This window comes from Alligator sinensis, unplaced genomic scaffold (assembly GCF_000455745.1).
Source record: "Alligator sinensis unplaced genomic scaffold, ASM45574v1 scaffold722_1, whole genome shotgun sequence".
NCBI lineage: Eukaryota > Metazoa > Chordata > Crocodylia > Alligatoridae > Alligator > Alligator sinensis.
Window position 1 is genome coordinate 673,871 of NW_005842345.1, and position 15,831 is coordinate 689,701.

The 15,831-nt window shown below is 49.4% G+C and overlaps 1 protein-coding gene across 5 annotated transcripts; it reads left to right on the forward strand.

The window, feature by feature from the left end:
• Window positions 1–624: 624 nt before the first annotated feature.
• Window positions 625–15,610, forward strand: LOC102370558 (erlin-2). Of its 5 annotated transcripts, XR_003095309.1 has the most exons (14): window positions 625–661; window positions 1,311–1,432; window positions 3,599–3,680; window positions 4,201–4,247; window positions 4,727–4,788; window positions 5,042–5,104; window positions 5,868–5,993; window positions 7,082–7,155; window positions 7,668–7,726; window positions 8,286–8,377; window positions 8,937–9,026; window positions 11,447–11,526; window positions 12,296–13,207; window positions 15,160–15,610. XR_003095309.1 is itself a non-coding variant. In XM_025210345.1 (13 exons), exons 2-13 carry the CDS (start codon window positions 1,326–1,328, stop codon window positions 12,482–12,484), a joined length of 1,071 nt encoding a protein of 356 aa, XP_025066130.1. In that variant the 5' UTR covers window positions 625–661; window positions 1,311–1,325; the 3' UTR covers window positions 12,485–15,610. The 5 variants fall into 5 exon arrangements, 4 of the variants coding, with proteins under 4 accessions (XP_025066130.1, XP_006028964.1, XP_025066132.1 ...); XM_025210345.1 differs by having other exon boundaries at window positions 12,296–15,610; XM_025210347.1 differs by lacking the exon at window positions 625–661 and adding an exon at window positions 668–1,037 and having other exon boundaries at window positions 12,296–15,610.
• The last annotated feature ends 221 nt before the right edge of the window (window positions 15,611–15,831 follow it).

Below are 15,831 nucleotides of genomic sequence, written 5' to 3' on the forward strand. Positions count from 1 at the left end.
AAGGCGCGCGGCGGGCGCAACCCAGCCCCCGGGCTTCATTTTGCCCACCCCTGCCCTATTTCTTGCTGCCCCCCCCCCATGAGTTTGTAGGTGGCTTTGAGATCACCTCTCAGCCTCCTCTTGCGGAGGCTGAAGAGGTCCAGGTCTCCCAATCGGTCCACATAGTGTGTATGTATATGTGTATAGATATGGGTGTGTGCACACACGTGTTTAGTTTATATTTTGAAAAAGTTTTCAAAATATATTTTTTATTTATACACACATGTACATGTACATAAACCCAGAGGTTCAAGCCCTGGTGCCTGCCGCTTACAGCTGGCTTGGAGGGGCAGGATCCTGGCAGGGGCCCCTCCATGCAAGCAGCCAGGGGGCGAGATGACTTTAGGTGCCCCAGTGCCCCTGCCCCTAAAGCCGGGGGTGCATTTTGGCCGGGCTTTGCTGCCCCCCTCCGGCCAGCCCCAGCGGCAGCACCGGGCAGCGGACAGGACGGGGCGGGGCGGAGCGGGGTGCGCCGAGCTCCCGCGGGTCCTGGCGGCGGTGGAGCTTTGGCGCCCCCTGCAGGCGCGGCCGCTGGAACTGCAGGGCTGGGCCGGGCCGGGCGGGGCGGCGCGTAGTGATGGCATCACCGGCGCGACACCCGGAAGTGCTGCGGCAGGAGGTGGTGAGTGTGGGCCCTGCGGGCCTGGGGAGAGCACGTGTCCCCGCCCCCCGGCCTGGGCAGCCCAAGGACACGGGGGCAGTGGCTGGGCCCAGGATTAGTGGCCAGCCCTGGGGTGGATCCTCTTCGCAGATTAGCAGCCCTATTGCCTGCTGCCTGGGGCTGGGGGGAGACAGGGCCTGGGCCTTCCAGCCCCTGCCTCATTCAGGACGTCTGGCCTGGAGCAGCCCCCTCCCCTGTGCAGGGGCAAGCCAGGAGGCACCGGTGGTACGAGGCCTCGCTGCGCAGGCCGAGGACGGGGTTTGGGACCCACCTCGGCTAATGTTTGGCTGGGTGATTGCAGAGCCGCAGCCCTGGCACGGGAGGGCAGGAAGCAAAGGTTATTTGCATGAAGCCAAGCAAGAGCGAGAGGGGTCACGGCAGGACTCCCGGGCTCCATCTGCTCCCTGCTTTATAGTTGCTTTGCAATGGGGGTTGCATTAGCTCTGCTGTCCCTGTTGGTCAAGCTGGGGAAGCCCCAAATGCCCAGAAACGCCAGCGAAGCGGGAGTGCAGAGTCCTGCCTCTGTTGGTGTTCAGCTCCCTGCCTGTAATAAACCTCTCCCCTTCATGTCTAGCTGTGATCATGCGTGTCCTCCTTTTTGTTACCTCAGGGCTTACTCTCAGGGATGGCTCAGTTAGGTGCTATAGCAGCAGTGACTGTGAGTTTTGTGGCTGCGGCGTTCTTCTCTGCCATACACAAAATTGAAGAAGGACATATTGGCGTTTATTATAGGTAAGAGGCCTGCAAAAAAAAAAAGAAGGGAGGGGGGGTTGGTGTCATGGTGTTTTGAAGCTGCTGTCCCGGAGATTCCTTATCTGAAGACAATATGCTGGTCGGCTGGGGCAGAGGGAGGAAAAGATAATATTTGCACTCCCAAATTAGTAAGGATGTGTCCAGCTTTAATCACCTGAAATCCAGTATCTTATAAAGTCTGAGTTCAGTCATCATTGCTGTCCACAGAAGAGTGGATGACAAGTGCCTAAGTCTTAAATTGGCAGGAGGCTTTCAGCTCTGCTCTGCTCCAAAGCTTTTGATGTTATCAGTAGCGTTAGCAGAAACACCAGAAGTTCAAGTTCTGGTCTCAGCAAGCTGTTGTGTGAAAAAAGGAATAGCAGCACGCTGGTGAGAGCAGCAGGCCTGATGCAATAATGCCAACCTTCATGAAAACATTGCGAGACTCGTGATTTCTAAATCAAAATAGTTCCGACTCATGATCTCCCAATCACACCCTGAAATCTCCAAATTTTCCCAGCTGGTCAGTCTGTGGAGGGGGGGCTGCCACAGATTGAGGCCCCCGTGGTGAGGGAGGGACTTGGGCAGGGGTTGGGATGAATGGGGCCCTGAGGCTGGGGCAGGTCATCCAGAGGCGTGGAGGGAGGGGGCATGGCTCCCTGGAGCTGTGTGTATCCCTGGGGGAAGCATGAGGGGCACGTGCCCCACATAGAGCAGAGGCAGGCTGGGGCTCTGTGCCCTGCTGCCTTTGCCCTGGGAGCTCAGCCATGTGATGCCAGTATGTTTCCTGGTGCTGGGCAGGCAGGGCACGTACTGTGTAGCCAGTGCGCCCCGCATCCCCTGCCTGCCCAGTGGGCAGCAGTGGTGTTGCGCTGCTCCTGGAGCAAAGGCAGCAGGGTACAGAGCCTTGAGCCGGCAGTGGGCAGCCTGCCTCTGCCCCGTAGAGGGCACATGCCCCCATGCCTCCCCTCAGGATGCGTGCAGCTGTGGAGAGGTGCTCCCCATCACAACACTCGATAACCTGCCCTGGCCCTAGGGTTCCATTCACCTCAGCCCCTGCTCCACTCCCTCCCTCGCTGTGGGAGCCTCAATCTGTACCCCACTTCGCCCCTTCCCCTCCACTTACCAGCTGGGTGCTATCTGTGTCTGGGTCTCTGTGTGTCTGCCCCTCATTCCCAAATCACAGCCCCCCCACACCCTGCTGCTGCCCCTCTCTCTTGACTCACAGTACCCTGCATCCTGCCAGGACGTTGGAGCTCCTTCCCTGGGCTCCAAACCCCACATGCACACCCGCAGCCCCCCACACCTTCACTCTGTTGGCAGATAAGATACAACACTGGCAGTGCAAAGCCACCTTCCCTGTATTCTTAGCCCTGACTTGGGAGGATCTTTCCTGTGGTTCACTCATTGCTCAGACCCTCCGTTGTGGTTGCTGGTGAGAGGGCAGAGTAGTGCTAAGTGCAGTGATGTTTTGTGGTATGATTGCTTGTCCTTTGGAATCTGGCTCAAGACTGTCTCCCCACTCACTGGACAGCCCTTGAGCACTAATAACTTCTGGTTCCCTCCAGCCTGGGCTGGTTCTGTAGTAATGATTCAGAAGAGAAAGGTTCCTATGCAGTGTACTGTATCTAGCTGTTTGTTTTTAATCTGTTGCCTTTATTCGGCCTCCATCCGCCTTCTGAGGCTGTCAGGCTTTCTGCCTGTCAGTCAGTGGTTGGAGGATTCACTGCTTGTATTTATTGTAGTTGGGTTTTGAGTGCAGTTGTGAAGAGATTTTCAAACCCGCTATGTCTGCCATGTCACGGGAGGAGAGGCGCGTTTGATACCGAGGGGCCTGAATGCAGTTTGTGATAAAGGAAAACCAACTGCCAAGAGGAGTTTTCCATTTATCAAAGGCAGGGTGAGCGCATGCGGCTCCAGTGCTTCCTTGTTTAAAACATCTGTGAGCATTTGTGTATTCACAGAGCACAAACTGCTGTGAACTTAAATCAGAGGAGGAAGCTATCCAGGCACAGCTTACAAATACTCAGGTGTCTGTCAGTGCTCTGGGAGTGAAGGGCAAGGCTGGTTTATCATTTCAGTGAATCCGTACTTTCGTGCTTCACTTATGGTATTAGCGACTTATTCTAATGCAGCCCTGTTCTGTCCTTCTCTCTCTTCCTGCAGAGGTGGTGCGCTGCTAACATCAACCAGCGGACCCGGCTTCCATCTTATGCTCCCCTTCATAACCTCTTACAAGTCTGTTCAGGTAAACTTGCATTTGTTTGTTTAAGGCTTCTGCTGAATGTCTGGGGAATTTCACCCCAGAGCAGAAGACCAAACACGTACCCTATAAATTGCCTTCTGCATGGCATTTCCACCTCCATAGATTTACCCTGGCCTGACAGTCCTCCCTGCCTCAGCCTCTCTTAGTCCCCACCGTCTGCTGCAGGGTCTGCTCCACAGCCTGCTCCAGCCTTTCCCCAGGCGGTTCTCACACAAGAGACTGAGCGATCCAACAGAGAGGCTGGGGGCTTCCCACAGAAAGTCACACAGTACTTCTGCTCTCTCCTGGGACTCCAATACTGGCTAGGAAGACAGGGAGGAACTGAAAGAAGCATACTTGGTTCTGCTGCTTGGTCTTTGGGAACAAAGGGGCACGACTTAGTGAAGAAGTTGGGGCAATAACCGGTCTCGTGGCAAAGAAGTTCCTTAAGCAAAGGACCTAAAATAGCACTTGGCTTGTGAGCAGTCCGGCCTCTGATAGCCTGTGTTCTTTCTCCTCACAGACCACGCTGCAGACAGATGAGGTGAAAAATGTTCCCTGTGGGACTAGGTGAGCATTCCAGCCAGAACCCGGCACAGCAAACCACCTTCTTTGCTTTTGGTTCCTGATTCCTCCCCCTGCTGATTCCCAGTTTGCATCCCTGGATGTGCTTTGCCCTCCATTCCTATTTAGAGGCTAATAGGATGCCTTCCTGTCCTCTCCCTGGGGTGGAGCACATGAGTGCTGAATCTTCCATCAGGTGGTAGAGCCCTCCCCCCTGGTTATAGTGGCATGTTTAGGACTGGGGTTTTAGTGTCTTTAGCGTGGCAGTAGCAGCAGCAGCATTCCACTCCTGGAGCCACTTCTGGGAAGGTATAAAACTAGCTGGGATCTGCGAACATCTACACCTTCCCCTTCTCCCCTTCGCTCTCCTGCCCTGCTTCAGAATGCCACCTGGGCCCCGCTGTGTCCTTAAATGGGCCAGGCTGACTTGGAGCATTGCATTGGGATGCCCGTGCTCCTTCTTGTGTTGTCTTTTCCTTCTGCAGTGGGGGCGTGATGATTTACTTTGACAGAATTGAGGTGGTGAATTTCCTGATTCAGAACGCTGGTGAGTCCTCTCTGCCCATGGCTTTGCTAGTCTCCTTTAACCACAGCCTGAAAAACTGTCAGTCCTGAGGCATAGTAGGGCTACTGCCTCCTCAAGACCCATTATGCAATGTAGGGGTAAAAAGCTGTGTGTGCAGGGTAGTGGTTAATTTTGGGGTGGGATGTGCCAGAGGTATCCAGCATGAGTGAAGGGACTGGCAGTTGAGATACAGAGATGAAGAGGCTGAGCCCCTTTCATGCCTCGTATTTCACAGATGGATGTGTGCAAGCTCCTCTGAAGTGCAGCCCTTCAGGGATAAGTGCGTTAAACTGCCTAGGTGCGTGGGAATTCTCTGGCTGTGTTATCTGCTTTGCAAAGCAAAGGTACTGCCTTGAACCACTGAAGTAGCAAAGGTGACTAGGAGTTGTGAATCGCAAAACGTCTAAAGCTGTCCTGAACTGAGAAGGTCCTGTTGGTTTCAAGGCTGTTTTTTGAGGCATGAAGTGCCCTGAGAAGGTAACAAACAGGCTGTTCCTGTATTTAGTGGACATCACTTGCATTACGTTCTGGCAAGTGTGTATCCTGGCTAAGTGTGTAATCTTTTTTCAGACCCAGCCTGCACTCATGCACACTTCTACTGTACATTGTGCAGACCCATATGTGCACCTTTGACACCTGCTGTTTCCCTCAGCTTTGGCAATTTCCTCACTTTGTATACGTCCAACCTGGTGTGGAGCCCCATAGATAGGAGTGAACTGCACAGTCCACAACGCCATGGCTCAAGGCAGATTTGGGTGCAGGTGCCATAGCAAGAATTGCAGTGACACAAGCTTTGTTATTTTGCCACAGTGTACCACAGAACACGGGTTAGCCTTCTGTAAAGCAGTGGCATGGGTTATTAAACTGTTAAAATAAAGCAAGCAGGTGCTGATTTGTAGTGTAGGACTTGCTCCCTTTTCAGTCCAGTTTGTTTGCTAATTGAAGCATTGCTCTCTGGTGGTGTGTTTCCTCTGCTCACTAGTGTAGGTGACTGAGGTTCCCACTGCTGGTGACATGAGTCCCTCCTGTCTGCTAACTCCCCCCTTTCTTCTCCTCTCCAGTGTACGACATAGTGAAGAACTACACAGCAGACTATGACAAAGCACTTATCTTCAACAAGATTCACCATGAGCTGAACCAGTTTTGCAGCGTCCACACACTGCAGGAGGTCTACATAGAGCTGTTTGGTGAGCCCAGCTTAGTCTTGTCTCACCGTAACCTTTCAGGGATGAACTTCTACACTAAGCCAGACCTGACAGTGAGGTCTTTCAGTGCTTCATGCAGCCAGATGGCATCTCTCTCCCAGTCATTTGGCAAATAAACAAGGTCTCTCTTTTGCCCCATTTCCATCACTGATGGACTCCTTACAAATGCTGTACTGTCTTCTGTATGTATTCTGTCTTCAAGCCATGATACTAGACAGTAATGTGTTTCAGTTGCATTGGATGCTGGGTGCTTTTGTACACTGGAACACAAAATAAGGTTGCTTAACCAATAACCAGTTGTCCAAGGCAAGGGCCAAGTTCTGTCAGGTAGATCTGTCTCTTAACCCTCCTAGATTTGGTCCTGGATGTTTACTAATCTTGGCCATCACAACAAGTGTAAGTGAGAGCTTACCCACCTATCCAGAAATGTTACATGTCCAGGGCAGCTAAAAGGTTGCAAGACTCATCGAGTCTCTCAGTATTCTAAAAGAGATGCTTGCTGTCATATCTGAGCATCGCATCCGAGCGAAAATGGTAGAATCTCCTGGGAAGGGACAGATGAGTTTCTGTTCTATCCTGCAGGCTATGGTAAGAATTGACAGAACAGGCACCCAGAAAGTACATTACTAGAGATTATTTAAGGGACTATTGCAGTGGCTGAGCGTGTGGAGGGGAAAGAAAAAATTTCTCAGTAGGTCTTTGCCATCTCCAAATGTGATTACTTTTCAGCACTGATGTTTTCTGTGTCATGAGAACTACATGGGTTAGTAGAAGTGATGGCCTCATGCACAGGGGTGCAGTCTGTGTGTGTTGGGTTTGGACCCCAGCGGTCTCATTCATAGCAGGGACTCCATGCTTGATTCCTCCTCTCAGGATAGAGGTTGCTTACCTTGCATTGGGTTTTGGTAGACCTGATGCTCACAACCATCTCTTGATGTTGCTACCTATATATTAATTGGGACTTAATTTCCAGGAGGACTAAGTCTGAGTCCCCCTGAGAAACCCTTGATGATGACATCAAAGTGCCTTAGGGGTTCTGTAACCAGATTTCCTTGTTCTGATACCTGCAGATCAGATTGATGAAAACCTTAAGCTGGCTTTGCAGCAAGACCTGACCTCCATGGCCCCCGGACTCATCATACAGGTACAACGTATGGACTCAGCATCCAGAGAGCAGGGGCTACGCTACACAGGCAGCGCCTGCTCTGACTTGGGTTTTAGCCGTAACCCGTGTGCTGTTCACATAGAAGATCTGACCCAGGTGTGAAGGTCTTTAAGCTCAAGCTGCCTGGCTCAGCTGGACAGTATAGGTTAGAGCCAGAACCCTGCTTTCACACAAGAAGGAACCTGCCTGTTTTGCAGTAAGGCTTCAAGCTGAATAACTTGCCCTTGTCCTTCAGTGCCCTTCCCATGGTTCCCCTTGAAGAGCAGACATTGTCCTGGGCCAGAAACAATTGACTGGGGAAGCATCACAGAGTGCTCTGCATGCAGAACTGAGAGACAGGCCCATAGGCCAAGAGGGGAAACCACACCAGGGGAAGCTTGGCAGTAGAGAGGCCCACATCCCAACTGGGCCAACCTGGCTGCTTGTCACCAGGGTAATTGTGCAGTGTGAATGTCACTGTGGACTTCACCCTTTTCCTTCTGTCTTTTCAGGCAGTTCGAGTCACAAAGCCCAACATCCCAGAAACCATCCGCAGGAACTATGAGCTCATGTGAGTACCTGAGGCTTGCGCCTGAGGGTCAGCATACAGCCTAATGTGCTTTCTCGGTGTGCTATGATGTGAATGCTCTCTGCCAAGCACGCTGTTGGCTGAGCTCATGCTGGCCCCCTGTTGTGGCTAGGAAAGTTCAGTGAAGGGGCATCGTGCAAGTAGGCGACTGCTGTTGGATGGGGAAGCTGTTCCTTTTGGGGCACTGCTGGTTTTTGGAAAGGGCTTGTCAGAGCATGTGTGGGAGGTCATGACTGAATTCCAGCAGTCATCTGCTTGTTGGGATCGCAAGGGCTGTGAGTACAATAGGCTGAGCATTTACAGAAGACTGGAATAACTTGCTTTCATAGCACTTACCTGGCTGCTTCAGCCCTCTCGGCCTTGCGCTGACTGTGCTATGTGTCTGCGCACAGCCTGTGTCCCTGAAAACCTCCCTCCAAGAGATTTCCCCTCCAGCATTGTCCACCAGGGAGGTGCTAGCACAAGCATGGGTGGTGGTGGCTTGCACCCAGGGGCCACGATGATGCTTGAGGTTCACAGATGGCTTGTTTTGGCTCAACAGGGAGAGCGAGAAGACAAAGCTGCTGATTGCAGCTCAGAAGCAGAAGGTGGTGGAGAAGGAAGCTGAGACGGAGAGAAAGAAGGCACTCATCGGTCAGTATGCCCCACCGTCTCCCCACCCTTTCCACAGGTGTGCCTGTCCAGGGTACTCTTCAGGGCCTGGGGAGGTAATAAAAGGGATCCCCATAAAAGGTGCACCCAGCCTGCTCCTGTTGGTTGTCAGGGGAGCAGTGCTACAGTGTGACATCAGCTCAGAGAAATTTGAGGCAAGGTGACCAGGAACTAGAGTAGCATTGACTGCTTACGTGGCACAAAGCAAAGCAGAAGCTAGAGGGGAGAGATCACGAGAAGAAATACCCTGAGATCTTTGCCAAGTTCTCTCTCTCAATGGTCACTGAAAGGGCAGTGCAGTCTGATGCCAGTCTGTTGCTGCTATAAAGCCCTCCAATGTAGCTCTAGGCTTGACCTGTCCTTGGTTTGCCTAAAACATCCCTCAGTGTGTGTGACACCTCCACTAGAGCTAAAAGCATCTCTGCGGGACTTATGCTTGCCACAAGAGCTGATGAAGGGTTGTGAGGCTGTGCCTGCTCCTGGCAGAAGGAAGCCAGGGTCCTGGTTTGTTGGGCAGTGAGATGTTTCTTTGATCCTTCAGAGGCAGAAAAAATTGCTCAAGTTGCCGAGATAACATACGGGCAGAAGGTGATGGAAAAGGAAACGGAGAAGAGGATTTCGGAGATTGAAGGTGAGTAGCAGCCTTTCTAGTAAGCAAGTAGCCACTCGTGGTTCCTGGCCAGGGGTTTTGAAACACTTAACAGGTACATTTGCTAGTCCTTGCAGCGCTGCTGTGAAATGGGAACGCATTATCCCTGTTTCACGTCTGGGTAAACTGAGAGACAGAGAAGGGAAGCATCTGGTTCTGGATTTTCTGAGCGGTAGGTCCTGGGGGCAACTGGCTACCATCCTACACTTTGAGGGGGCTCATGTTTGGAATGATTTAACAGGTTATCATGAATGCTACTGAGAAGGGCAATGCACACTCGAGCAGATTTCCACTGCCTCCCTAGTGATGGAGCATGTGACTGCCTAGGTCTGTTGGGAGACTTGGAGGTGTCTGCTCTGGTACCAGAACTGAAGACCTGCACAAGCTGGGATGTTTGTCAGGGACAAGCAGGGTTCTTGTCAATAGTGCTGCTGGGATCAGGAGTGCAGACTCCCATCTGCCCAGAAAGAAGGTTATCATCCCCATTCAGATACATGGGGAAGACTTGAGAGCCTCTCAGAGGAGTGGAGGTATGCTAGCCTCTGAGAAATCAGTCTCATAGGTGCTACCAGCTGGACTTTTTGGAAAAGGTCCCTTCTTTCACCCCTGGCATTCCCTGGCACGGCCTATCCTTCTTGTGTAGAGCTTTGCAAAGGTACTTGACATGACTTGTTTTTTCAACAGCAGCTCTAGATTTTCAGACCAGCCAAGAACATTCAGCCCAACTGCCCCCAGCAGCTTGTCTAGCAGGGCAGCAAGTGTTGGCTACAAATGTCCAACTTGGGATCCTTAAAATTCTAGTTTATTAGGCGGATAGAAACACTGTAATGAGTTAAATCATAAACCTTGGGGCTGGTCCGCACACACGCAAGCTACAAGAGTCAGGTATACCTATCCTACAAGTGCTGGAATCTGTCGTTGAGGCTTCTTTCAGCGTGGTATCATCTTCCAGAAGGTGGTCGCCGGCTGGTCCTTCTGGCTGGACAGGTCTGGTCAAGTTGGAGATCAAGAGGGTGCCACTGAGGGTCACTTTTCACTGCCTTTTATCTGTCCTTGGCAGACTTTGGTGACTCCCCAGTTTTCAGGTTTGCCCAATCCAGGGGTCATTGACCCTCGTGGGACTTCCCCCCCCCCCCCCTCCCCCCCCCCCCCTTGGTGGCTACTGGATGGCATCTGTCAGCCCCGGGGGTCGTCCGCATGTACGTGCAGGTTTGGAAGTCTGTTGATGAATTTTGGATAGGGCTCTGGGAGTGGTCGATCTGGAGATATTCAGCCCAAAAGTTGGTCCCCGGCGTTGATTAACTCTGGCCAGGGCTTCTAGCCCTTGATCAGTGATGTTTAGAGATTTCCCGGTTGTTACATTGTCTTCTATTGAGTTCTTCCCTTGGTTGATCTGCAGCTTCCAGGTGTTAATTGGTCTGCTACCATGTTACACATTCAATCACTGATTCACTCGCTCTTTCAGAGGCCAGCCTGATACAGGGAAGTGCAGTTTGATTCCTGCCCTTGTTAACATTGTTACAATGTATAACTTGCTTATGAAACTAAATACATTCAGTTAAAAGATGAAAGGTGAGGAGTATAAAATATAAGCTACAAATGCCATGGCACACAAATAGATAAAAATAGCAAACTACAAGGGGAGATACAAAATGCGCGCACACAAATTTTAAAACACAATTCCTTATCTTAAAGTGAAAGAGAGAGGAAGGAAGAAAAGGTAGAAAAAGAGAAACATATCCAAAGAGGGGAGAACAAATGCAGGCAAGAGGAAAAGAGGGCTTTCTGCTACATAAGCAGAGAACATCTGGGCAGTATACGGGAAATCTTCCAAGGAAAAACATGGACATGTTCCTTTTTAAGCATTGTCAGCAGTGAAGGGGCCCTGTAATTCTCCCTTCTGTTGTAATTCCCTGCCTTTCACCCTTCTGAGGTTGCTCTGAGCTGCCTTTAGGAGCCGGTAGGAGTGGAAAAATTGATCTCCAAGGTGCTGGCTGCTGAGCGCCCTGAGGACAGTTGCGCTATTAGCCCAAGAAAGTTTCTTGCCCCCCGGATGCGGAGAGGGTTCTGCCTTCATGGCTCAGAGCAGCCAGGCCCTCTTGCCAATTATGTTTGTTATAGGCCCTGTCAAGCTTTGCAGAAGCCCACTGAGGAGCCAATTAGAGCTTTATAGATCAGCAGCTTCTTATTTTAAAAGTCCCAGCAGAACCACCAGAGTTTTAATTCCTTATAAATCCATGTCGCCGGTCATACCACCTCCAAACTGTAAGCCAAGGCCTTTTCTGGCAGCAAGGGGATGCCCCTGGCTAGGAAGCCATTCTGCCCTCATGTTCGCTTTTAACGTGTTCAGTGGCCGCTTGCTTTGTTCCGCTAGTAAAAGGGTGCCTCGGTTTTCCATTCAGATGCGGCGTTCCTTGCAAGGGAGAAGGCAAAAGCTGATGCAGAATGCTATACCGCTCTGAAGATGGCAGAAGCGAACAAGGTAGTATTGACCTGCCCAGGTCCCTTTGCGCTAAGTACTGCACAAATACATCGCAGCTCAGACTCCAAAGAGATTGTATGTTAGGTAAAAGAACAAGCTAGATCTGATGGGCCCAGAGCCTTCAGTTACCCTGAAGGCATGTGCAAAATGAATGCGGCTACCAAAGCAGAGGCTCTGCTGGTGGCGGTGGGGTTGGAGCTGGGCTCTCTCAAGCCCTTGAGCTGCACCTAGGTTAGTGAGGATGGAATTGTACTCGGTCCAGTAGAATGACAGCTTTGTCCTTACCTGTAAACTCATTGTCTGATAATGTGAATCTGTGTGGCCAGAGGAGATTGGAAACTAAAGGGTTGTGAGATAAGAATACTATGTGCCTTCCTGACCATGATAACTGAACAAGATCACTGATTCCCAGTATAGAAATTGTACCTGTGCTTTTTCTCCTGTCTTTGAGGGAGGCGGGTTATAGGCAGCTGGTAGGTTCATCAAATAATTTTCAACAAGAGGTAAGTGCTTCCCTTTCCAGAGTGGGCTGGACTTCCTATGTGACCAGTGCTATCATTTCCTGGCTTTGCCGTTTAGGTACGGGATATTTGGTTTGGAAATGCCAGAAGGGAGCATTGTTCTTGGCACGGTTCCTTAAATTTGAAAGAAGATATGGATGTGCAGGGCTTAGGGGTCTTCCTACGCCACTCCCTTGGAGAGGTAGGACCCAAGCGACAGTTTGCATTTGTGAACTGCAGGTTGTTGATGGTCTGTTTTCTTTGTGCAGCTAAAGCTAACTCCAGAGTATCTGCAGCTGATGAAGTACAAGGCCATTGCAGCAAACAGCAAGATCTATTTCGGCAAGGATATTCCCAACATGTTCATGGACCATGCAGGGAGCCACAGCAAGCTTGCAAAGGGACTAGCGGAAGAGATGAGGGACCAGCTTGGGGCGGGAGCTCCCGAGGACTTGTGAGGTCATTTCTAGCACCGTGTGATCACAAAGATTTCTATTTATTTTTTAACAGCAGAATCACAAACCGAGGTGTCTGTTTCCTCTTTTGATCTTCCCCTTTTCTCTGATGATTCAGATGAACCCTACTCCCCCCCCCTATTTTTTTTTTTTTTGTCTGAAAAGCAGCTTAGATACCAATGCTTCGACTTCCCCAGGCTGTTGTTTGGCTCCTTCCTTACAATCAGGTCCAGCCACCTGTCTACCAAAGGGTAGATTTAGACCCAATAATTCTGGAAGGATTGAAGCAGCAGCTTCAAAACTGATTCTAGTCACAACCCTACTTACAGCAGGGGTAACTCTTTGCAGCTCTGTACACACAGTTACCTCTGTTGATAGGCCTGCATGAGCTAGGAACTGGGCTTTACTGTGTCTCAGCTGCCCTACGGTGACTGTCCCCACAATTACATGACACTAAGAGCTAAACTGAGCCTGTTTGTCCCTGAATGAGACAGGGACACAGTGAAGCTTTAGCTCAACGTGGGATAGGATAGACGCATGGGACAGTGACTACAGGAAAAGTGAGATGTGGCAAGTCACTGGGCACCCTGGATTCCAGGCTCAGCACTTGTGTGCATGTCTGCAATTATTTCAAAAGAAAGTGAAAGCTGAACTGAGTCCATTTAGCCCTGTTGGGTGTGCTGCCTTAGTTTATCCTTCAGCCTGGGGCAATCAGTTTGTTCTGAGGTTAGTATAAATGAAATTATTTTATTTCCTAATAAAGGTTGGTAGCAATGCAAGCGAGAAAAACTATGCTTTTTTTTTTTTTTGGCTGGAAGCTGTAGCTTTGTTTGGTGAAAGTTTCCCATTAAGTGTGGGTTGTTTTAAGCCCTGTGGAAGAAATAAAGGTGCTAGATTTTCTATACGCTACATGTGGCAGCCACACCAAGGATGCACTGGCACAAGCTGTTGATTTCCCACGAATTGAGCTTAGTATTTAAGCATTAATTACTTGAGTATTTGCATTGGCCAGATTTTGGAGGGCTATAATTTGTCTTGGGGTGTTTGTTCTCGATCCTGTCTTGTAGAAATGGTGCTGCCAAGTCAGGGCTGAGGTGCACTAGTAGGGGGCAGCATAAACTTGCACTGTCTCTGTTGTCAGGTAAGATAAGGCTTGGCTCCTATCAGAAGGGTCTCGTTTAGAAACCTCAAATTCAAACTCTTAGCAAATGGTAAGGGAGGGGGAGGGGGTTATTTGCAGTGGTACATCTTAGACCTGGATCTGCCAACATCTGTGCAGGCAAGTAGCAGCATGCATGGGCATCGCCCCACTGCCTTAGTACCTATAAGAGTTTGCAGGACTGAAGCCTAAATTTAAAACAGCATAGTTTTCAGTGGTTACTGTGGTATATAAGTAAGCGCAAACTTATGTAAATTAGAGGGTACAGGACCAGGTTTTTGTCTGTCCTGCTTAAACCTTGTAAAAGGCAGCGGGTTGCAAAGCACAGTACTGTAGAATAAGGGATAGAAGGACGTCTCTTGCCTCTAGACAACTCTTGTTCTGCACATCCAGACTGGTGCTCTGTACCGGTGTATTCTGATTATTTAAGCCCTCAAACATGGAGCTATGGAAAGGCAATAGGTTTTGATGATGTTTTGTATACAGAAACCAACTGGGGGGTGGGGGAATAAAGGGCTTTTTGGAGCTCGAGTTGGAAACAACATCTTTTCCCCCAGTCCATCTGCTACAGGGCAGGAAAGCCTGTTCTTAATCACTGTTCTATTTTGCACCCTATGCGCCAGTACATGGTGCCACTGGGGTAAGTGCACATTTAATTGTCAGGGACCAACTTATGGTGTTTATAATGTAGTGCTCCAAAGCCTGCCTCACCATGCTCAAAACTAGTTTGTTCCAGGCATCAGTAGCCTGCATATGTATTTTTTTGTAACGGCACAATCCGAGGAAGATAGAAATGCGATGAAGTTATGCTGCTGGCTCCAATATTTTTCATACGAGGTTTTTTCTTTATTTTCACAGCTTGATCGACTATAACTTGTGCTTGAAAACTTAAAATAAAAGATACCACCAGTTAGTGCACGGGGAGACCAATCTTTCTTTTTTTGATACGGGGAAAGTTGCATCTCCTATGTATTTTTTTACTTGCTGGACAGCCTGAGCTTTTTTTACATTGCAGATAGATGTACTACACTACCCAAACTCACCTAACTTAGTATCTGCAGCTAGGACTGTGAACAGGGAATAACTCAATGCTGGGGGCGGAGAGTGTTTATACCTATTATTTTGGAATTGGTCTTGCTTGTTCAGAAGTGTTTCATACTCGTGGCAAACGTTTGCCTCTAATAGCTGATGTGTAGCATTTAATCAAAGACGTTTTCTAGCAAAAGAAAAAAAGAATCAAAGAAGGCAAAGCATATTATAACTAGTGTTTTTACATGATTACATGTATGTGGAATAAGTAGGTCTTGGGGATTTTTTTTATTAACTTAAAAGTGCACAACAAAGGGATCTCTGAGAGAAACGGAAACAACTGTATTAAATATAATTTTGCTAATATAAAACACAGTCTTTGTTATAAAACAGTCTTAAGACCTAGTTTATGTCTCATGATGAACCGCTTAGTTACTGCAGTTTTTGGCAGCAATAAAGCAAAATCTTGTCAGTCATTTTTTTTTTTCAGTTACAAGAAGAAAGTAAAGCTGAATCAATGAGACTCTTTCTACCGGGCTGAATCCAGCATTGGCATCTGGCACCAATGCTACTTTATTTCATATTTTCCTCCGGAAGCAGAAGAGACGACTCAGTTCAGTTACTCTTCCACTCTCTCCCATCTGTTTCCTTGTGAATATGACGGCAAGATGTCAGTGGAGTTTGCTTATTTGTCCTTACCTGCTTGCAGGTTTGCAATCAGGACTTGAATGTTAAAAACCATGATGTTTAATGAAGGGAATATGGGTACCAGTGAAAATGGGCAATGGGGAATCTGGGACTGAAGCATGGCGATGCCATGCTGCTATGGTCGTCTTCTGATCTTTACTCTTTGCAAGCAGTGTGAGTGATATATTGGAATTAAAAAAAGCCTTTCTATTTTGGTATTTCTAAGGACTGAATAAAATGGTCTGCATTTGGAATGTGGTTTTTCTTTTGGCCTTGAAAGTACTTTTTACTATATTGTGTGTATCTGGGAAGGCAGGTGGGGGGCTCTGGACGAATGTAGAACCAAGTGCAGCTGGAGGGCCAGCCCAATGCAGCCCCCCGCTGTGCTCGGCAGCACCCACACATCCCTGGTGCTACTGGCGAAGGCTGCTGGGAGCCACTGCCAGTCTGGACCAGGGCTCATGTGCCGGCAGCA

Excerpts from the sequence above, each read along its gene's own strand:
- LOC102370558 (XM_025210345.1), top strand. The coding sequence starts at position 1,326 with ATGGCTCAGTTAGGTGCTATAGCAGCAGTGACTGTGAGTTTTGTGGCT. Across the intron at positions 4,789-5,041 it reads TTTCCTGATTCAGAACGCTG|ATGGATGTGTGCAAGCTCCT; the intron begins GTGAGTCCTCTC and ends CGTATTTCACAG. Across the intron at positions 5,105-5,867 it reads AAGTGCGTTAAACTGCCTAG|TGTACGACATAGTGAAGAAC; the intron begins GTGCGTGGGAAT and ends TCTCCTCTCCAG.